The sequence below is a fragment of the Schistocerca gregaria genome, chromosome 2 (genome assembly GCF_023897955.1).
Source record: "Schistocerca gregaria isolate iqSchGreg1 chromosome 2, iqSchGreg1.2, whole genome shotgun sequence".
Taxonomy (NCBI): Eukaryota; Metazoa; Arthropoda; class Insecta; order Orthoptera; family Acrididae; genus Schistocerca; species Schistocerca gregaria.
In genome coordinates this window covers 678,816,830-678,841,472 of record NC_064921.1, presented here as the reverse complement: position 1 = coordinate 678,841,472, position 24,643 = coordinate 678,816,830, and the positions used below count along the sequence as shown (strand labels likewise).

Below are 24,643 nucleotides of genomic sequence, written 5' to 3'. Positions count from 1 at the left end.
TTTTGGAGCAGGGTGGGAAAGCATGTTAATGGTGGGGGAAGATGCAAGTCTTGCATGTGGGTGCATGCAGGGATGTAGTGTAGACAGAGTAATGGGCTGCTAGGTGCAGCATTGAGTGGCTATGCTGTGCAGGAGGGAGGGGGCAGAAAAATTGGAAAAGCGGAAAGGGCTATGCAAGATCACCGGTGAGATAGAAAGCATGTGTAGAGCTGGATTGGGAGCAGGCAAGTGGAGTACAGGGATTAACAATGGTTGAGACCATGAGGAGTTAGAGGAATGAAGAATATGATGCAGGGAGAATTCTCAGCTGTGTTGTTCAGAAAATTTTGTGTTGGTGAGAAGAATCCAGATTGCACAGGCTGTGAAGCATTGCATGTCTGCCATTCAGTGCCACCTCCATGTGGTGATTAAGAATGTATTCTTTTCATGTTGCGGTATTCCATCTTGGATCTTCCACTGTTCGGCATATTTAAAATTCAGAGAGCTGAGTTTCTCCCAACATATGCAATGTTCAAGTAACTTATGGGAATGCAACCGTGTCGCGTCACCAACAACCATCAATATTTCTACAGGCACACACCCTGTCAGTTTCAAGGCAAAACTTCAGCAAGAGAACAAGGGGTTTCAAAAACTTTGGTTTGCAGTGCAATTCTGGAAAGATATTCCATCACACAACCAAAGAGGACCGACATCAGACGTTATCAATAACAAAAATTAATAACCAGCAGGTGAGGTAGCATTTACTCTGTTTTTTTAACTTTGGATAGAGTGGGATTCCATGCAGAATTTAATCAAAAACTTCGATCTCTATTTATAATGTTACTTGCTAATTAAATTAAACTGCTTCCTTGACTACACTATCCCAGTAGCTGGAAGTACGTGCCAGAATCTGCATGTTGTTATATTCCACAGGCTGACCAGTGTCAGGACAGTGTTCTGCAATAGCAAATTTACTTTGCTGTTGTAAATGTGTGTGATGCTTATGCTTGGTACACCTGGCCTCCACGGTTCTAATAGTCTTACTGATGCATGACGTGACGCAACTGCAAGGAATGCGATAGAGACCTGCTGTTACCAAACTGCGATCGTCATTTACAGCAGGGGTTCTCAGACTTTTTCCATTGCACAATCCCTTCTGAAATAGAAATTATTTTAACCCTCCCTTTCCTCCCCATCCCCTTTTTCTTTCCATCATCCTCAGCACTTCTCATTCTCGGCCCAAAAATGACCCGTGATATCTATTTACATCTGTCTAATTATTACAACTGTCAGTTACAACAACAACAACAACAACAACAACAACATCGTCCTTCAAGCACATCAGAGTTAAATATTTTTATTAATTATCACACATTTGTATTATTCAAAGGTGGTGAAAGTTAACAATTACAAATGTTTAAAAATAACCATGGCTGTGTGTGCTATTACATATATTTCACTATGTATTTTTATTGTGAATTAGTTCACAATCTGGTCAATTAAAGTTAAATTGTTTCCATCTATATTGCTTTTAAATCAATCAGAATGTTTTAATATTTGTAACATCAGGGGGTACAAATGATGATAGAACAATAGACAACATTTAAATGCCAGTTTAAAAACCATTATATTCAAACTGATCATCCAAAAAGGAAATAAACAAGATTAAAAATGCACAATGTTCAAGATTTGGAAATTTTATGATGTTTGCACATTTAGTGTGATGTGTGTGCCTGAATTTGTGAAGAAAGCAGATCCAGTCTTGGTTGGATCTTTTAAACAGCAGCTCACACATGCAATTCGAGCTAAGGTGTATACTGATGTTTCGTCTTGATTAATGCCGTTGCAAGAAATGTTGACTCATACCAGTAAGTTGTTGCGAAAGGTAATAACTGCCCTTCTTGCTAAATTGGATTATTCATTCCAAGTTTGCACCCAAGGAATTCAAGAGACTTTGATTAAAATTCATTTCAAAATGTTCTGTCACTTGAGAGTTCTATGAACTGCTCCTGATCTACTGTTGGCAAGTAGCCTCTTGTGTTCATATCGAACAGATTATGGATCCAGTCATGCTTGGATAAAGGTACTGGAAATTTATTCTTCAATTGTTGGCAAAGGTTTTTGAGATTTATTACATCAGTTCTACTAATTTTAATTACATCCAACTCATTTTTCCTTTACGAAATCATTTAGACAAGAAAATGTCTTGCAGTTATCCTCTTCCACCTGGGTTTTACAAAGTCCAAGTTTTCTATTAAATGCAAGTATTTGTTTAATTAGAAAGATATTATCATGTCAGCCTTTAAGTGATACGTTAGGTTCATTCAGCTGTTCAGTACAAAAAGACTAAGTTCATCCTTCAGCTTTACAATGCAACAAAGAACTTCACCACAAGACAACCGCTGTATCTCCATGTTCAATACAAGCAGATCATCAGTAGAACCTGTCTCTTCCCAAAGAATGGAAAACAGCATACTGTTTATAGCTTGTGCTTTCACACAGTTTACAGCACAGACTGCATCGTTCAGCATATTACTGACTTCTGGTTATACTGCCTTACAAGCCAATGCTTCCATGTGTATCATGCAACATGTGAATTTTACACAAGGAGAAACAGCACACACTCTTGCCATGAACCCCTTTTTAGTTCCAGTAAATGCTGGTGCCCATTTGTACAGATACGCTATGTGATCAAAAGTATCCGGACACATGGCTGAAAATGACTTACAGGTTCTTGGCCGTCCTCCATCGGTAATGCTGGAATTCAGTATGGTGGCCTTGATGCCAGCTTCCACTCTTGCAGGCATGTGTTCAATCAAGTGCTGAAAGGTTTCTTGGGGAATGGCAGCCCATTCTTCATAGAGTGCTGCACTGAGGAGGGGTGTCGATATCAGTCGGTGAGGCCTGGCACGAAGTCAGTGTTCCAAAACATCCCAAAAGTGTTCTATAGGATTCAGGTCAGGACCCTGTGCAGGCCAGTCCATTACAGGGACGTTATTGTCGTGTAACCATTCCACAGGCCGTGCATTATGAACAGGTGCTAGATCGTGTTGAAAGATGCAGTCACCTTCCCCGAATTGTTCTTCAACAGTGGGAAACAAGAACGTGCATAAAATATCAATGTAGGCATGTGCAGTGATAGTGCCATACAAAACAAGGGGTGCAAGCCCTCTCCATGAAAAAAAAAAAAACAACCACACCGTAACACCACCGCCTCCAAATTTTACTGTTGGCGCTGCACACTCTGGCAGATGACATGCACCAAGCATTCGCCATACCCACACCCTGCCATTGGATCACCACATTGTGTGCCCTCATTTGTCACACCACACAACATTTTTCCACTGTTCAATCGTCCAATGTTTACACTCCTTACACTAAGCGAGGCATCGTTTGGCATTTACTGGCATGATGTGTAACTTATGAGCAGCTGCTCGACCATGAAATACAAGTTTTCTCACCTCCTGCCCAACTGTCATAGTACTTGCAGTGGATCCTTATGCAGTTTGGAGTTCATTCCTTTGTGATGGTCTCAATAAATGTCGGCCTATTACACATTACGCCCCTCTTCAACTGTCGGCAGTCCCTTCAGTAAACAGATGAGGTCGGCCTATATGCTTTTGTGCTGTGTGTGTCCCGTTGCATTTCCACTTCACTATCACATCAGAAATAGCAGGCCTAAGGATGTTCAGGAGTGTGGAAATCTCATGTACAGATGTATGGCACAAGTGACACCCGATCACCTGATCACGTTCGAAGTCCGTGAGTTCCGCATTCTCCTTTCTCATGATGTCTAACGACTACAAGGTCGCTGATATGGAGTACCTGGCAGTAGGTGGCAGCACAGTGCACTCAATATCAAGAATGTATATTTTTTAAGGTGTCCGGATGCTTTTAATCATATAGTCAATCAACACAGTTTGTCCATGAATGGTTGTTGTCAACAAAAAATGAATTAACAAGAAAGATAATATCTTCATCTGTAGTCCTTCCTTCCATAACTTTACAAAATAGGCATGTGCATTGCACTGCATTTCCATAGCAGTAGTGTACAAACCCAGAAGCTGGAAAAGATTTCCAATGTGAGTAATGTCATCAAGTTGCAGGGCAAATTTTAGGTTATCCTGAAAACATGGTAGTGATTAATTTTTTATGTGAATGGCTATTGCATCATTATCATCTGAGAGTGTTATTGACTTTAGACGCTTGCTAACCTTTTTTCGTGCATGATTTTGCAAATTTTGACAGCTTTGGGAAAAAGTGACTTTAGTTTCATAGGATTGAAATTATTGTTGACTAAAATCTCCTGACAAGGAACACATTGTGGTCATCCCTTATTATTCAAAAAGAATTCTGGTAAAGCTTAATATCAGGCAATCAACTTGAGTTTACGTACTTTAGTTTTGCATTTAGAACTAATATTGCTGTTGATAGGAACAGAGGAAGAGGCATGTGAAAGAAGAATGTACTTCGATGAAAGTAAAATATTTTTCCTTATTAGAATTGCATATTTTCAAAGGAGAAGAGACACTTGAGGAATCACTTGCATGGAATCTCCTGTTACCATTGCAAATCAACCTCTTATCCATGGCAATGACTATTTTAAATCTGGTAAGCTATTTTCAGTGAACAGTTATTAGAATTCAACTTTTAGCTGACACATTATCTTTGAACTGACTCTGGAAGCCTGGCTGAAGTAGAGGACCATCACAATGGCTATGAGTGACAATCTATTCTTGTAATCAGGAGCTTTCTAACTTGGTTCATGTAAATGAGAAACTGATGGTAACAATATTAATTTACCAAAAGACTTATTTATTACATAATTTGAAATATAAGTATTTCAATGAAAGCTGGGCAGCCTCGCTATTACTCATTGTACCCCATCCCCTCCATAAGGGGCTCGCATCCCCCCGTCCTGCATCACCACTTTGAGGACGACTGCTTTACAGAAACCTAAAAAGACCCTAATCTTAGATGATGATCGAAAAACACATTTCACATATTTCCACAAAAGATGACTAATCCTGTTGGATATGCTCCCTGCTTAAGACGAAGAGGCCGTGGACTTTGGTGCCGCCTCAGTATTACAATCACTCACCCAGTGGACAGTTGGCCCCATAGCAGTGAGAATTTGAACAACTCTTTATAACACCTGGATTCAATACACCAGAATATTCATTTCATGGTGGGGGAGGAAAAGGATTGCTGCATGGTGATAGTATGGTGGGACATGCATTTTATAGGAATGCTACTAACACTGACTTGCAGATACAGGCTGATAGTTGTGATAGCTGCCACCATTCAGCTGAGTATGAAGGGGTACTTCGTACCTTGGTTCACAGGATCCACATCATCTATAACCCTGAGAGCTTGTCAGCTGAGTTAGCCCATCCTCCTTTTGTCAGGATAGTTGCAGTGAAAGACAGATGAGCATTAAGCTGTCAAGCAACCAGGCATCGGATGAGTGGTGATAATACCAAGGTGGTACCAAAGTCTATGACCTGTTTGACTTCTGCTGGGAGCATTTTCAATGTGGTTGATAGTATTTTGTGGAAACATGTGAAATATGTTTTTTGACCACCATCTGAGATAAGGATCCTATTAATTTCCATAAAGGATAGTCTTGGTTTTGTGTATTGTATTCCTTGCAGTTGAGGCACATCATATATTGGTCACATTATCAGGACCATGGAGGATCGGTGTACTTGGCATAAGCATCATTTGCGCTTACAACATCTGAACAAATCTAATGTTACAGAATATTGTCTTGGCTCCAGTGATTTCATGGAATATAACAACACAGAGACTCAGGCATGCACTTTTATCTATTGGGATAATGTTAGTAAGGAAGCAGTTGAAATTAAATTAGCAAGTAACCATATTAATTTGCACTATCGATAACTTGATGTCGATCATCTTTGGTTGTGGTGATGATGATAGTGTCAGAGAGAGAGAGAGAGAGAGAGAGAGAGAGAGAGAGAGAGAGAGAGAGAGAGAGTAAATTTTGCCTTTAAAATAACAGGGTTTACACCTGTCAAAATATTGGCTGGCTGCATTTCCATTAAGTTATTCAAACATATTTGAAAAATGTTATTTAAATTCACTTAAAAATGGGAAAATTTGTATGTGTTTAGTACAAATCATGTACACCATTTGAAGGTTACTCTAAAATATGAAAAACACACCATTACTTTACTGACAAGCTATACACTAATGATATTTGACTTGAAATGCATATGCAGTAATGGCTTTTTATTATGTTACCTGTCTGTAAGTTTTTTTATTGAGAGAGGAAGAGGATGCATTTCAGATAAGAAATACTGAGATTCAATACATCTCTAATCTTTAATATTTTGATGGTGTAAATAAAATAGAAAGAAACTTCCACATGGGAAAAATATATTAAAAACAAAGATTCCAAGACTTACCAAGCGGGAAAGCGCCGGCAGACAGGCACAATGAACAAAACACACAAACACACACACAGAATTACTAGCTTTCGCAACCGATGGTTGCTTCTTCAGGAAGGAGAGGGAAAGACGCAAGACACAAGCAGGTCTTGCTGCTTGTGTGTGTGTGTGTGTGTGTGTGTGTGTGTGTGTGTGTGTGTGTGTGTGTGTGTGTGTGTGTGTGTGTGTGTGTGCGTGTGCGTGCGTGCGTGCGCGCGTACACCTATCCTTTTTTTTTCCCCCTAAGGGAAGTCTTTCTGCTCACGGGATTGGAATGACTCCTTACCCTCTCCCTTAAAACCCACATCCTTTCGTCTTTCCCTCTCCTTCCTGAAGAAGCAACCATCGGTTGCGAAAGCTAGTAATTCTGTGTGTGTGTTTATGTGTTTTGTTCATTGTGCCTTTAATATTTTGATGTTGACCATACCTTTCAAAGGAAGCTTTCAGAATAACTTTGAAAATTAGATGTGCTACAAAAAACATACTTCACCGTAGTGAGTGTAGACTTGTCTTGTGTACTTGTAATGATTTACAATTGTTTTGAATTGTGATCACTTCCAATTTCTGCTAATATGTGGCTAAATATATGTAACTATTGTTGAGTATCTGTACTGTCTATTAATAACTATTTTTCCCACCTGCAGTCCGTTCATTGGCATCTGTCAGTCTCAGGAAAGCTATTTCCTCACATTCAAGGTTTCATTTTGATTATTTCTCATTGGATTTCAATGAAGAATATTCAGCATTGTTTGGAGGGGTCCTTCAAGAGCAAACAGAATTTCTTCATATCAGTATTAAGAGAATTCTTTCATTATACGAGAGGAGTCCGTCAAAACCAAATTCTGTTGCACTTGTTGGACATTCAATGGTAAGCACACATTATGGATTTTTCTTCATTACAAGATAAGTTGTTTTTGTGTAGCAGTTATTTCCTTCTATTAATTCTGTTTGAAAAGGTTGTTTCTTTTTCTATTAATAAAGAGACTTGTATTATATTTGTTTGAGCCATCATGAGCTGATGGATCCTTAATTGGAATGCACTACCATAGTATATGTAAGGTCAAAATAAAATTCACTCACAAAAAATTAGATTTTTATTTGTTATTTACATAATCGATTTTGAATCATCTGTGTGTGTGTGTGTGTGTGTGTGTGTGTGTGTGTGTGTGTGTGTGTAAACCATTGGGCCAGTTTCAACCAAGCTTTGTACATGTATCCCTTACCATGAAGCAACAGTTGTTGTGGGGGTAAGAGTGACCTACCTATCATAGTGCAAAATCTATGATGTCATGGATAATGAGATGCGTGAAAATGTGTTGCAACATGCATAGTGTTTAAGTTTATCACTTCTTTGCTGGTAACTCTATTTGCAATATATTTCACTGACACTACTCACATATTCTGCTGAGTGTACCAACATAAATATAGTATCATTGTAGGTCACGTAGTTCAAGAGATATGATGTCATAAACACTGAGATACATGAAAAAATGCAGCATCATGGATGTTCTTTACCACTAAGACACTCCTACAGTCGATTCAACTTAACGAAATCCCTGACACCTTGCAGCACTCTTGACAGCTTTCAGCTGGGAAGTACAAATGGGTGTAGGCGAAAACAATAGCCTCTATAGAAGTAACGAAAAGGCGTTGCCATGAAGATGTTCACAAAATTGCATTGTAGACATGTGAAGCACCTTTGCACAGTGTACAGAAACTGTCCGAGATCATATTTCTTAGTTGAATACCCTAGCATTATATTTGCATATTATGCACCTTTCTTTTCACAACTGTTTCGTAACTTCAGAGGCGTTTTAACAAATATATGGAAATAAATTTTTTTCTTCCACCCCCCCCCCCCCCTCCCCTATTGGTCTGAATGTTTTGGAATAGTTCCACAAAATATAACCTGTGTATAATTACCATGAAAGCATACTACTACTTGCATCAACAATAGTCCTGTATGGCATAGAGCTAAAGATGAAACATTATATTATAAGTCGCAGAAAGAAAGTTGAAAGGAAGAACTGATAACCTCATTACTGCATATTATAGTGCACACATACATTCACAAATTGATGAAATGTATGATGAGATAAAAGAAATTATTCAGATAGTGAATGGAGACAAAAATTTAATAGTCATGGGTGACTGGAATTCGAGTGTAGGAAAAGGGAGAGAAGGAAACATAGTAGGTGAATATGGATTGGGGGTAAGAAATGCAAGAGGAAGCCGTCTGTTAGAATTTTGCACAGAGCATAACTTAATCATAGCTAACACTTAGTTCAAGAATCATAAAAGAAGGTTGTATACATGGAAGAATCCTGGAGATACTAAAAGGTATCAGATAGATTATATAATGGTAAGACAGAGATTTAGGAACCAGGTTTTAAATTGTAAGACATTTCCAGGGGCAGATGTGGACTCTGTCCACAATCTATTGGTTATGAACTGCAGATTAAAATTGAAGAAACTGCAAAAAGGTGGGAATATAAGGAGATGGGACCTAGACAAACTGACTAAACCAGAGGTTGTACAGAGTTTCAGGGAGAGCATAAGGAAACAATTGACAGCAGTGGGGGATAGAAGTACAGTAGAAGAAGAATGGGTAGCTCTGAGGGATGAAGTAGTGAGGGCAGCAGAGGATCAATTAGGTAAAAAGATGAGGGCTAGTAGAAATCCTTGGGTAACAGAGAAATATTGACTTTAATTGATGAAAGGAGGAAACATAAAAACGCAGTAAATGAAGCAGGCAAAAAGGAATACAAATGTCTCAAAAACGAGATTGACGGGAAGTACAAAATGGCTAAGCAGGGATGGCTAGAGGACAAATGTAAGGATGTAGAAGCTTATATCACTAGGGGTAAGATAGATACTGCCTACAGGAAAATTAAAGAGACCTTTGGAGAGAAGAGAACCACGTGTATGAATATCAAGAGCTCAGATGGAAACCCAGTCCTAACCAAAGAAGGGAAAGCAGAAAGGTGGAAGGAGTATATAGAGGGTCTATACAAGGGCGGTGCACTAGAGGACAATATTATAGAAATGGAAGAGAATGTAGATGAAGATGAAATGGGAGATACGATACTGCGTGAAGAGTTTGACAGAGCACTGAAAGACCTGAGCCGAAACAAGGCCCCGGGAGTAGACAACATTCCATTAGGACTACTGACGGCCTCGGGATAGCCAGTCCTGACAAAACTCTACCATCTGGTGAGCAAGATGTATGAGACAGGCAAAGTACCCTCAGACTTCAAGAAGAATATAATAATTCCAATCTCAAAGAAAGCAGGTGTTGACAGATGTGAAAATTACCAAACTATCAGTTTAAAAAGTCACAGCTGCAAAATACTAATGCGAATTCTTTACAGACGAATGGAAAAACTGGTAGAAGCCGACCTCGGGGAAGATCAGTTTGGATTCCGTAGAAATGTTGGAACACGTGAGGCAGTACTGACCGTACGACTTATCTTAGAAGAAAGATTGAGGAAAGGCAAACCTACGTTTCTAGCATTTGTAGATTTAGAGAAAGCTTTTGACAATGTTGACTGGAATACTCTCTTTCAAATTCTAAAGGTGGCAGGGGTAAAATACAGGGAGCGAAAGGCTATTTACCATTTGTACAGAAACCAGATGGCAGTTATAAGAGTCGAGGGGCATGAAAGGGAAGCAGTGGTTGGGAAGGGAGTGAGACAGGGTTGTAGCCTCTCCCCAATGTTATTCAATCTGTATATTAAGCAAGCAGTAAAGGAAACAAAAGAAAAATTCAGAGTAGGTATTAAAATCCATGGAGAAGAAATTATAAACTTTGAGGTTTGCCAAAGACATTGTAATTCTGTCAGAGACGGCAAAGGACTTGGAAGAGCAGTTGAACGGAATGGACAGTGTCTTGAAAGGAGGATATAAGATGAACATCAACAAAAGCAAAACGAGGATAATGGATTGTAGTCGAATTAAGTCGGGTGATGCTGAGGGAATTAGATTAGGAAATGAGACACTTAAAGTAGTAAAGGAGTTTTGATATTTGGGGAGCAAAAAAACTGACGATGGTCGAAATAGAGAAGATATAAAATGTAGACTGGCAATGGCAAGGAAAGCGTTTCTGAAGAACAGAAATTTGTTAACATCAAGTATAGATATAAGTGTTAGGAAGTCGTTTCTGAAAGTATTTGTATGGAGTGTAGCCATGTATGGAAGTGAATCATAGACGATAAATAGTTTGGATAGGAATACACTCCTGGAAATTGAAATAAGAACACCGTGAATTCATTGTCCCAGGAAGGGGAAACTTTATTGACACATTCCTGGGATCAGATACATCACATGATCACACTGACAGAACCACAGGCACATAGACACAGGCAACAGAGCATGCACAATGTCGGCACTAGTACAGTCTATATCCACCTTTCGCAGCAATGCAGGCTGCTATTCTCCCATGGAGACGATCGTAGAGATGCTGGATGTAGTCCTGTGGAACGGCTTGCCATGCCATTTCCACCTGGCGCCTCAGTTGGACCAGCGTTCGTGCTGGACGTGCAGACCGCGTGAGACGACGCTTCATCCAGTCCCAAACATGCTCAATGGGGGACAGATCCGGAGATCTTGCTGGCCAGGGTAGTTGACTTACACCTTCTAGAGCATGTTGGGTGGCACGGGATACATGCGGACGTGCATTGTCCTGTTGGAACAGCAAGTTCCCTTGCCGGTCTAGGAATGGTAGAACAATGGGTTCGATGATGGTTTGGATGTACCGTGCACTATTCAGTGTCCCCTCGACGATCACCAGAGGTGTACGGCCAGTGTAGGAGATCACTCCCCACACCATGATGCTGGGTGTTGGCCCTGTGTGCCTCGGTCGTATGCAGTCCTGATTGTGGTGCTCACCTGCACGGCGCCAAACACGCATACGACCATCATTGGCACCAAGGCAGAAGCGACTCTCATCGCTGAAGATGACACGTCTCCATTCATCCCTCCATTCACGCCTGTCGCGACACCACTGGAAGCGGGCTGCACGATGTTGGGGCGTGAGCGGAAGACGGCCTAACGGTGTGCGGGACCGTAGCCCAGCTTCATGGAGACGGTTGCGAATGGTCCTCGCCGATACCCCAGGAGCAACAGTGTCCCTAATTTGCTGGGAAGTGGCGATGCGGTCCCCTACGGCACTGCGTAGGATCCTACGGTCTTGGAGTGTGTTCGTGCGTCGCTGCGGTCCGGTCCCAGGTCGACGGGCACGTGCACCTTCCGCCGACCACTGGCGACAACATCGATGTACTGTGGAGACCTCACGCCCCGCGTGTTGAGCAATTTGGCGGTACGTCCACCCGGCCTCCCGCATGCCCACTATACGCCCTCGCTCAAAGTCCGTCAACTGCACATACGGTTCACGTCCACGCTGTCGCGGCATGCTACCAGTGTTAAAGACTGCGATGGAGCTCCGTATGCCACTGCAAAGTGGCTGACACTGACGGCGGCGGTGCACAAATGCTGCGCAGCTAGCGCCATTCGACGGCCAACACCGCGGTTCCTGGTGTGTCCGCTGTGCCGTGCGTGTGATCATTGCTTGTACAGCCCTCTCGCAGTGTCCGGAGCAAGTATGGTGGGTCTGACACACCGGTGTCAATGTGTTCTTTTTTCCATTTCCAGGAGTGTAGAATAGAAGCTTTTGAAATGTGGTGCTACAGAAGAATGCTGAAGATTAGATGGGTAGATCACATAATTAATGAGGAGGTATTGAATAGAATTGGGGAGAGCTTGACGAGAAGAAGGGACCGGTTGGTAGGGCATGTTCTGAGGCATCAAGGGATCACAAATTTAGCATTGGAGGGCAGGTTGGAGGGTAAAAATCGTAGAGGGAGGCCAAGAGATGAATACAGTAGGCAGATTCAGAAGGATGTAGGTTGCAGTAGGTTCTGGGAGATGAAGAAACTTGCACAGGATAGGGGAGCATGGAGAGCTGCATCAAACCAGTCTCAGGACTGAGGTCCACAACAATAACAACAACACATTCAGCACTCCAGCAACATTTTAATTTGAATGAGTATTTTTGTAAAAAAAAAAAAAAAAAACCTCCCTGTATTCAAGTCATGTTCTTTTGTATGACCTAATTGATGAAACACATGTAACCAGATGATCTATATGTTCCTGTATGTTTATTTATTAACCATTCAGCACATTTATCATGCAGTTGGCTTTGTCAAAATACATCAAGCAATGTATCATAAAGTAATAAAAAATTAAAAGATCTAAATATTTAGTCTGAACCTAAACATTATAATAATTGATGAGTCAGCCAGCCAGCCCTTATCATGAGTACTACCTTGTATGACTTATGTGGCACAATCCGAGGCAGAACTCCATAATTCAATGGGCTATGTTGATTTCCCCTCATCAGCTATAAAACTTACTGCCACTTGATTTTTTTGTGCAGCTCTGCCAAAATTGTAGAACAATTAACAGAATCTATTACAATAATTATTTGGTTGGAAGTGGGAAGTAGGGCCTGTCAAAATATGACTGTACATTCTGTAAACCAGCCACAAGCTTAGTTATCAAGTATATTATACTCAGCCCATCTTCCATATTCTGAAAAACACGTAATTTCACCTATAGTGACAAAATTCACAGTGAGGGAAGACATGTCCTGTATCAAATTGGCACAGCCGTAAAATCGTATTCATAACACAAGTGTACACTTGACTCGTATAAAATGGCAGTATTGCAGGTCACCTGCAGATGCATTTTACATGCACTTCCAAGGATTGATAACATAATCTGCATGTAATAATTGTAGTGATGAGAGGGAGGGGGAATGTGCATGCACATAAAACATTTTCCAGCTCAGCACATGTGCACTTCATTGCTCTTTCCTTTTATTTGCTAATAATGAGTTATAATGTCAAGATGGCATTCAAAGAGAGTGGCCTTTTTCTTTTTTTATGGCTGCATCATGTTTTCATTGTACTTTGGTTTTAGTTCAGTATTCTATAACATATTCCATCAAAACTGTAAAATAACCAGTCTGATTCGTCTAATTTTTCAAGATGCTGTTGATGCCAGTGTCATTGCAGTGCTACTCCCAACTTCACATCAGGCACATCATCTAAAAAATATAGCTGCTGAAATGAAAGAAGTATAATGTTCCAAAGACATACTTTATTTCAAGGACTTAAATATTCTACTTCAAGTCCTATGTATTATGCAAGCTCATAACAATCCTTTCGGACAATGTCCAGTTTCACAGTGCAATCTGTCTCCTGTTACAAACACAGGCAAAGATTGTCTCTCTTCGGTCCAATGCACCACGTGGTCGGAGCTGCTATGGTTGGTTGCAGATCCACTCAAAGACTTATGTTGGAATTCCTCTCAGCAACTCTTGGCTCCCCACTTCTTTGCATGGTTGGCTGCATGTGACAAGTGATGTGGAATGTAGTCCCTTGTTACTGGCGATGTCTGTGGAGGGCCACCAGAAATCTGTTGTCCTAGCTTAGCTGGTGCATATGCAGTCCTCATTGCTACCTGTGGTAAGGGTTGTGGCACAGACCACAACATATTGCACCTTCCTCTCTTCTACAGTCTTGTTTCAATCACCATATTTCTTCCATCTTTTATCAGCTGTATAGTCTTACCTTATTTTCTTCAGTTTGCTATTGATCCATGTTGCTGATGCGCATTTAAAAAGTTCTCTGAACACTCCAAATGGGTGGCTTGATGAAAATGTTTCTGTCTTATTATTCTCTCTCCAGTGTCACAACATGCAGCATGTAGGTGCTACAACAAATTTGATAAATGTACTTGACTGATACTGTTTATACTGTTAAGTTTCCATCTTTTTATGCACTACCATTATGTATATTTAAGGTGAGCTACCTGTCAGTACCACAAATAAAAATATTAGATAAAGTTACCTTGGATTTTTTGATTGACAGTTAAGGTACTTCTCTGCAAATATCATCATCATGAAAAAATCTGAGTATTGCTTGTTCTGTCTGTTAGCTCATACCTTATTTTGAGAACATGAACAGTTCTGTAACAAATGTTTGAGGTCGTTCGACAAAACTTTTCTTTATGATGAGCTCTCATTGTCCAGTAGCATGTATTGAATACTTTGTTTTTTTTTTCATAATCTGTCTCTTGCTGCTGAGTCCCGTAATACTAGGAACTTGGAAATTACCAGATGTATCAGTTTTAAAAAATAACTTTAATTTTGAAAATAGATTCCTTTCTTGTCAATGTAATTTTCTGTTTGTGAATCACATACACCTTGTTCTTGAGTTGCTCATATTTTAAGTTAAATATTGTGTTTCTGAGATGAAGGTACAGAACAAGATCAGTATTTGGTTCAAGTTTGGAAAACTGCTTAAAAACCTCACTTATGCTGGCCAGCTAAAGCTCATTAATTTGGCTTGTGGATTTGATCAGGGTTTGGCTCAACCCCCTCTCCCCACCTCCCACCCCATCTCACAAGCTAACATGTAGTATATTGAGCTATACTAGCAGGTCCACATAGTGCAACTCTTTCATTGTCACATACATGCCTGCTTTTCAAAATAACAATGCTAAGAGTCAGCAAGAAAATTGTATTAAAATTTTGAAACAATCGAAACAGAGTATAAGATTCGTAATTTCTGGAAGGCTTTGGGATTTGTTTGTTTATGGGATATTGGAATTTATTAGAAAATTTTGTTTATGTATAAATAAAAGCACTCTGTGCCGAGGCAGGTAGTTCACCTCTGTAATTACTTTGTAAGTGCTCAAAAACATGTTTTCAGTGTGCTGTGCTGCAGCTCAGTGTGCCCAGTTGAACATTAGTAAATTGGGACAATGTAGCTGTTGTACTAATCATCTCTGAATGAGGAGAGTGTCTGAAACCTCATAAGTGTTTTCGATCTTCCTGTCCACTGCTCAGTGCCTCATATGCACAATAGGGGTCTGTATTTATGCTGTTGTTTGCCAGTGTTAAACATTGTATGGGAGGTAAAAATGCTTTATTGACGTCAAATATTGCCATTTCACAGAATTAGCATTCAGATGGAGCAAGTGCAAGACTGTCATAAATATGATTTGTTGTATCTTCCATAATAGTGTTACAGAAATTTCTGGAAAAACTGATAGAAAATATATAATTGAGCCATAATCCTTTAAGTTGTCCATAAGGTGCAACATCATCATGAGATAAGACCAACCTCATCTTAATTGCAATTTTAAACAGAGCTTCATCTCAAGTTGTGGCACAACGTTTGAGCATTGTTACAGGCAGGCCATTGATTGCAAACCAAAGATGTATTTTCTCACTTCCGTTGTAATGGTCAGGTCAAGTTTGCATGAATAATATGAATTGAATACTACTTGTCAGAGTGCATAATTGAAGGCTACTCCAGAGAACTACAGATGTGACAACATTGGAAGCCATTAAGTATCATGGATATCACAATTTTTCTGTATTGTGATACTCATTATTTACAACATGGGAATTGTAGAGCCCAAATTGTTATCTTTAATTTAAAAAAATACTTGAAATTATATTTCCACATGTTACTTCCATGTAATATTCAAGATTTGTTTTCTCTGATATACATAGTACTATTTCTCTGGCATATCTATTCAAATGACCTGATGAAATTAAACATACAAAGCTCTGCAACACTTATGGACGAAATGGATGAAATAACTTAACATATTAACAACATGGTGCAAATGAATGAAAGTGTGGCAGCATATTGCTGGAGATCACCCATTTGTGCACAGAAAGCTGGATGTCTCATGGTGTGAGGTCAGCATGACTATAGCACAAGGGGGGCTAGCCCACCAACATGAGTAGTTGAAGGAATGGGAAAAGAAGACTGTGTGTGTCAATCAGCAAGCAGTTGCGCTACACTGTAGCGTTGTTCTTCATTACAGAATGGTCTGGAGATGATACTTGGATGTCTTCTACAGGGAAGAGTCATTGAGAAACTAGGAGGAGGATGAAGTGTGATGACCATAGATCAGGGTTTTGTTGTTTCCTGCAGCATTATTTCACACACCTGGGAAGTGTTCTGAATCACATACACTGCTGCCTGGAGGAAAGGAGGTGGTCGACCATTGTCAATGACAGCAGTGGAAGACAGCTACATTGTGCAGTACGCAAGAAGGGACCTATGTGAAACAGTGGGTGCAATTATAATCACATTTAACAGCAAGACACACCATCTCATGCTCCACAGTGCCACGGCTGCTGCATTGCCTGGTGACTCATATGTTGTGTCTCATTGACACCCGCACATCATCAACACAGTTTGTGATGGTGTCAAGAGCATAGGAACGGGACCAATGATGTGTGGGGTTGTATGCTCGTCTTGGATGAGAATAGATTCTCACTCATGATAGTGATTTTGGATGTACTCTCATATGGTGAGAGGTGAAACATGTAATGCACCTATGATTGTTTTTGTAGCCCAGATGTTATGGTGCAAGGAGGCATAATGTTGCATGTGCATACTGATCTCCAAATCTTTTTGTGACACCATACTCATCCCCATGTGTGTCTTTTCAGGGATGAATTCAGCCCCGACTTTATTTTTGTGGATTGTAGTGTGCAATTACCTCAAACAGTGCAGGTGGGCGTATTTGGCAAATGAACTGGCTTGCTGACTCCCCCAACATAAATCCCATCGAGCATGTGTAGGATGCATTGGGAAGTTCTATTAGCTCATCTAAATGCATCAACAACCATCCAAAAGCTAAGTGTGTTGGTGAAAGACTGGAAAACTCCTTAACAACCTTGTGGCTACCAGAAAAGCATGTTGTAGAGCATGCTTTGCTGTAGTGAACAAACAAACTGTTTAGAACCATGTCGCGCCATTCCTAATGTCCACCATAAATTGCAATGACTTAAGTGAAATTATTGTCTTTTAATAAAAATATCTTTTCTGTTCATCTCATTGCGTATTTCTGTGAATTGCCTTCTGTGCTACAAAGGAGCAGTTCCTTTATGTATGGTTCAAGTTTCATTGAGATATGTTACTTGGCAGTGACAATCATGTGAAAGTTACTTTCATGCTTAAGTTTTGCACACCAGTGTATTTATCAGTTCCTGTTCTTATTTATTACTCTGCATATACAATTGTTTCTTTGCATATTTGTAGCTAAATAATTAATAAATATAATAATATTTAATAATTTTATGTAGCTTATTAGTGTGTAAATTAATCAGAACTTTCAGCAACTTGTTAATGTTTTTCACTGTAATGTATTTTTAGGGTGGTGTAGTGGCAAGAGGCTTATTCATGTTGCCTGATTTCAATACATCACTTGTAAAAGTGATAGTGACATTAGCAACACCACATGTATCTCCTGTCCTCTCTGTTGACTGGCATTTATCTTCATACTTTGGTAAAACCAATGTATTTTGGGGAGCACACAGGAGTGATCAGTTGAAGAATGTCACTTTTGTTTCGCTGGGTGGAGGACATCGTGATGTTATGGTTCAGTCAGCCCTTACAATTAGTTCCTCTGCTGACATCAACATTCTGGTAAGTTACTGTTTACACTTGTCTTGTTTGTTTCCAATCTGCTTTAGAGAATGATGTGTTTGTCACACTTAATGACAATCATAATAATAATGTTTTATGGTTCTTTTTTCTGGTTGTGTAACCTGTAAGTTTCAATAAGTCAGAAGAATATATGAAGAATAGCAACAGATAGAATATACTAATGATTCTGTTAAACCTTTTTGTTCTGTTTTATTTCATTATTTTACATATGTCAAAAGTTGGAGGGAAGTTATGAAAATCTCATGATATTTTTATTTATTCACAACTGTGAAACAAAGGAATTGAAATAGGATTCACCTGATATTTATATACAAAAAAAATTACAATAAATACAGTTAACAATATGGAGACAATATTGTGGGTAGATCAGTAATGATAATTTACACACATTCAGTAAATGATTAATAAATATACAGGGTGGAGAACTACAATCTGATAATAAGTTTAGAGCGTGGTAGGGGATGTTAAAGAGATCAAAATATTCCAGATAATCATAGGTCAGAAATACGGCATTGTGGAGTACAGCCATAAAATGACAGCCAATCAGTGACAAAGCATGTGGAAGTGTGTGCATTTAAACTAACTTGGTCCCATTAATACTCGTTGTGCGAAAGAATTCAGTTGCTAAGTAAATTAGCTGAAGGTAATTGTTTGAGGTGAATAGTCGAAGCTAGGCAAACTTTAATTCCTTATTCATTGCTGGTTATGTTAAACAGAATTTTCTGTGCTATTTATGAGTTAAACCGTGACTATTAAATCAACTATCCTGAAAGTACTCTAATGCCATCAATTTGTTAAGATAATAAGTTGTACTGCAGAGATGGCAAAGGGGTAAGATAGTCAACATATATTACTGAAGAGTGTAATATTGCTAATAATGAATCTGTGGGCTCTATATTTTAATTTTTGCTAATGAATTTTTATTCTAACAGTGCTGTAGATCATTAAGTATCAACTAAGGCAGTGGTGAAAAAGGAAATCAATATTCAGTTTTAATCATTCCTTTTAATTTCGGACACAGATTTAAAGACAAATGCTTAAATTTTCTGCCTCCTGCATCACACTAAAGCCGACATCACTGAATAATGGTTGGCAAACCCTTTAAAAAATTCCTGAAATGTCACAAATGATTCTCATAGCATCAAAAATTGTTTTGACCAACTGTTCAGAGCTTCCAGAGTGGGATGCAGCTGCGAACCATCTGGTTGGAACAACATCCTTTGGCATAAGTGAATAGGAATGTCTTCCAACAGTACTGACAATTACACTTACAGAAATTGAACACATTTATGTTGATTTAATTGGGGCGATGATTGTGGTCATTAAATACTGCTTTCGTAGTAAAATAGCCTCTTCCTTAAACAGGATAAATTAGGGAGAATTCACATTGTTGAGTCACTGCGTTAACAGCTACGCATAAAAATTTATTTGCCTTGGATCATCTGTGTAAACCTTGGTCCTTTTGTGCATGATAAGGATGTAAACAGTTTGCTTTTGTTACATTCCAAACAAGCTGATGAGTGATACAAAATAAATTTGCAAACTGTTGCTCTGGTGCTGGTTGCAGGCATTGAATCATAATGCTAGAGCATCTCTTCATCAAATTCCAGAGTCCTCTGTTCTTGGTCATCCTGTACCAACCTCTCTGGGTGCAAACATGTCTTTTCCTTCCCTTTTTGGATGGGGAATGTTGTACTAGTCAGAAAGTAAGAGGAGGATACTACCTGGCATATTTGTTTGTAAATGAGATCTGTGGGAGACAAAATTGTGGAATATGTTATTGGTGTAAGTGTTATGGGATTCGGTGGTGGAGCAGATACCATTGTCACAGTTGAGTAGACTGTAGGAAACAAGATTGTTTGAGTGTAGGCAGAGTGATAGCTGCCAAAGTACAGATTTTGTTGTTTATTGTTTGTTTTTGTATGAGCAGAGCTTTAAGTTACTGTAGGAAGTGTAGTAGTTCCAATACATAAACATTCAAGTAAATTATGATGGGAAACTGAAAAAGGTAACATTTTAATTTCTCAGCTTGTGTAGTCTTCTGTTAATTGACATATATCTGGCTCTTTTGTTTCAGGCCTATCTACAACATTTATTCTAATGAAAAGGTATTGCTGTTTTAATACTGACATTTCTTCACATTTCACTGTAGATTCAGAATTAACTTCACACCTCATTTAACTATGCTGATAGTTTCGTGATTACTTTTACCTTCTGTGTATTTATTTTATTTATTTATCATATGACATACATCACAATCCTTATGAATTTTATTCATAGATTAATTACAAATTGACATCAAGACATTTAATATAATCGGTTGCCTCCTCTATTGCAGCGAGGAAATCATTGAAGGTTGCCTTGTAGGCTTTAACTGGGCATTTTTCCACTATGTGTCAGATTGTTTGTTTTTCAGTGCCGCAGTCACAATTTGGTGTTGGTATCGTTCCCCACTTGTAGGGAGCATCAGCACATCTTCCATGGCCAGTACATATGCGGTTTATAGTTGTCCACACTTTGCGTGACTGGTTGAAGCCAGGTGGTTTCTCAGCTGTCATGAAACTTTGGCATTTTGGTGGGCAGTGTTCTTGACAGTGCTGTTTCCACAGATTGTTGACACCAAAGTTGGAGTTCTTCATCTGTTTAGCAGAGTGTAATGCTGGTCTCCTCGATTTAAGTCTTCTGTACTCCAAGTCAGCTAAGTCGCTGTGTATGGGCAGCTGTGGGTTATTAGTTATCTTGTTGAACTCACTGAGAAGAGAGTTTTTTCACCTAATTTCTGGGTGTGGTATGTGGCTCATGGTTGGCAGCCATACAGTACGCGTAGATTTTATTGTGCCACTGATTTGCGCATGGTGTCATTTAGTAATAGATCAGTCGTGCTTGTATGCAGGTTGCTAATCCACACAAGAGCGCTGGAATCTGCCACCGAGTAGACAAGCCCAACTGTTGATGTGTGGAGTGTGCTTGCTGTGGAGCCCCATGTGGTGCCGCACAGTTTCTTGTCCTCATTTTACCTTCAGTCTTTATCAGGTGCTCCTTGTAAGGGAGCATTCTGTCCAATATGACTCCTAGATATTTGGGGTAGTTATTATGGCTAAGGCAATCCCTTCAAAGATGACATTAAGCTCTCTTTTTGCTGAGTAGCTGCAAAGATGGAAGCATGATATGTCAGTCTTAGTCAGATTTGGTTGCAGTTTCCATTTGCAGAAATAGCAACACCGCAGGTTCAAATCGGAGCACAGGGTGTCATCAGTAGCCTTGAATGATTCATGTAGCACAGCTATAGCCCAATTGTCTGTATAGCCAAACTTCCTACATTGTGTGTTTGGGATCTCAGAAGTATAAAGATTGAAGAACAATGGAGCAAGGAATGAGCCTTGTGATAGCCCATTGTAGAGAATTTTGGTAGAGCTCATGTGTTCTCCAGTGATCACTTTAAAAGTTCTCCCGTCGGGCATGTTATCGATAAGTCTGATGATGTTGCTGCATGAAATTATATGTACGAATTTGTACAACAGGCCTCTTCTCCAGACAATGTCATAGGCTGGACTCAGACCTATGAATGCAACTGATGTTTTTTGCTTTTTCTGGTAGCCTGCCTCTATATGTGTTGTCAGGGAAAGTACTTGATCAATGCAGCTTCTGTTAGATCGAAATCCTGATTGTTTGTCAGCAGTTGATTTTTGGGCTCAGTCTGTTACACAGAAGTCTCTCGAGCATCTTGTATATGACACTGAGCAAAGTGATTGGCCTATAACTCTTCGGCTGATCACTTGGTTGATTACTTGGTTTTCCTGGTTTAAGCAGTGTGATGATCTTTGAGATCATTTTTTGTGGTATGTTCTCTGTTGCCATTACATTTGAGTAAAACTCTGCAATCCATTTTTTGGCATATTCCCCACAGTGAAGAAGGATTTCTGGGTGCATTCCATCCAATCCAGGTGCCTTTCCCACCTTGTCTTGAAATCAAGTGACGCAACAGTTTCAATCCATTTCTCTCACCGTGCGCTGTCTAGACTGTGGAGCAGGTCATCTGCAATTTCAGGGTCTCCACTCCCAAGTAATCTCTGATACTTATTTTTGCACTCTTTGTCCCATCCTGGTACATGTTGTTTACTGAACCCCTTTGGCACAGCAACTTTCGCTGCACTTTTAACTGCGCCTATGAGCCTGTCATAATTACACACTGTTGGGTGAATCCATCCCGAGCACTTATCCGATTTTTCCACATAGATATCTCACTTTGCCTTTCTGAAATTCCACCTTGGGTGTTGTACAGTTGTTATTAGTGGGATATTGATTCCAATTTCAATCAAGACTGTGTGGTGTTGGCTATGAGGGAAGTCACTTAATACATGTGTTGTAGTTCTTAATGGTGTATAGCTATTGCCAGTTGTCACAAAGCATATATCTGGATTATATTCCTTTCTCCAAGCTGCTGACCTAAATGTTCCTTGGTCCTTTGGGTCAAAAACTAAAAACAGGTTGTTACTCTCTGCCCAGTTAGTAAGAGCCTCACCATTTCCATCAGCTGCTCTATATTTCCACTGTGGGTGGTGGCTATTAAAATCCCCCACATATATTGCTGGGTATGGCAGGACATCTTAAGGCCAGGGAATGGTTGGTGGTTTGCACACATTGCTCACTGACATATCTCCTATCTTGACAACAACTTCATGTGACACGCCATATGCACAATGATGCATTGCACTAACTAGGTTGTAGCCTGGAATCATATCTGTGATATACAATGTAGAATTAGCCAGGAGATCAGCAATCAAGATCAACGATTATTTGGCCACCTCGAAATGACTGTTCTTTAGCATCACTCAGGCACACATGTAGCTTATGGTATGCTACGGACGTGAATAGCCATTGTCTCCCTATCTTCTATGTGTAATTAGTTGACATGTTTTGCACTTTTTTGTCAGCATTTAAATCAGTCTTACATGCTCTTGTTGCTTCAGGAGAATTGCTTAAGGTCAGAAAATATTCTGTGTTCGTAGTCCAATTTGAGTCTTTATTTCTTTGCCTCTTTTCTACATGACTATTTTTTTCCATGTGATGTGCAAATACTTTTCACTTTATTTCCACATATTAGAAAGAATTTCAGAAGGGTTGTTGTGTACTATATTTATGTTGCTTTCATGCCATAGTCCATTTACCTGAAGAGGTTGAGATCTCTTATGTAAATTTCAGAATGCTTTTTTATGACTTATGCTCAGACTGTTTAACAGAGATCTCTGTTAACCCTCTGTCCCCACATCCTCCACCCAACATTTTCCCTTCCTCTGTGCTATAACCCCCTTCCTAACCCACTTCTCTACATCACCTTCATTGTGCACCATTACCTATCGGCTCCAGCACCCGTGCATCACAAGCTACTCCTTCCTTCGTGCGTTCCCAACCAGCACACCAGCTGCTACCCACCTCCAACACCTCTTCTTCCCCATACGAAAATATCACTGAAACAGTGCTTATGATTTATTTTACAGAGAATTAAGAACTTAGTTTTGGGTTCTCATTTTTATTCATATACTGTGGATGGTTTTTGGGGCTTCAGTTATGAAGTCTTTTGTTGCTGAGACAGTATAAAGGAAATTTCCATTCAAAAAAAGACTGATGCACCACCTAGAACTTACATCTAGGAGATACAACTTCCAGGATAGTCGAAAGAAGTCCATAAAAAATAGATAACTTTTGAAAACTGCATAAGACCACAGAACTATCAGTTTTCAAAACTGCAGGTTCTTACTTCAGGAAGAACAGAGGAATTGATTAATGAAGTAGGGCACTCAAAACCCATAATGAGGTTACCCATATGGTCCTCCTCCAAAAGCTGAGCCATCTTTATAGATGTTGATTTACAGCTCATTAAGATTGCTTCCCAACTTTGGTCTACATCAAAGCAACAACAAATAGCAATATTTCTACTTTGACAGGTACCATCCCTTCCATGCAAATGCTTCCTTTTATGGTGACTTACAAGAAGCATATCTGTTCCAACACTAAACTTTTCAGCATGTAGTCCCTAACCACTTGTAGCAATATCTCCCCAGTTCCCCACTGTAGCTGTTGGTGATTGTAATTTTTATGTTACCTATTATATTCCCTTTACTTCTCACTCCTTTTCTTCCTTTTTCTGCCATTATTCTTGTAACCCCTATCTTCTCTCTCTCTCTCTCTCTCTCTCTCTCTCTCTCTCTCTCTGTGTGTGTGTGTGTGTGTGTGTGTGTGTGTGTGTGTGTGTGTGTGTTTTCCTCCCCCCCCCCCCCTCCCCTCCTTTTTGTGTTAAAATACTTCTCCTGTGTTACTAATATAAATTTTCCATTTCTTCTAATATTTCTTTACTTCTCACTCCTTTTCTTCCTTTTTGGGTTATGGCTGAGAGAGCCATGCCAATTAATGTGCTACAAGTAGTAATAATAATCAGTAATCAAATAAACGTTACAGTCAGTCATACTTGAATCGATATGAATTGGTTCCAATCCACTGATAGTCACTGACGTAGCATTGGGCCAGTACTGACAAGGGAGACATCAGTGTGGCCAAATGGTCGGAGAGCAGTAGGGTTCAATGTAGGTCACGGGATGGGTGGAACTCGTAGTCAGTTCAAGGTAGCTTGGCTGCTGTGGGCGATGCAGAGAGATGGGGTCTATTGGATGAACTGTG

The 24,643-nt window shown here is 39.7% G+C and overlaps 1 protein-coding gene across 2 annotated transcripts in view; it reads left to right on the top strand.

The window, feature by feature from the left end:
• LOC126334746 (GPI inositol-deacylase-like) overlaps positions 1 to 24,643 on the top strand; it is a 158,286-nt gene that overhangs the window by 25,283 nt on the left and 108,360 nt on the right. For both annotated transcript variants that reach the window (XM_049997307.1, XM_049997308.1), the window contains exons 3-4: positions 7,076 to 7,299; positions 17,675 to 17,947. In XM_049997307.1, coding sequence (XP_049853264.1) covers positions 7,076 to 7,299; positions 17,675 to 17,947 — 497 coding nt within the window. The remainder of the gene's footprint in view (positions 1 to 7,075; positions 7,300 to 17,674; positions 17,948 to 24,643) is intronic.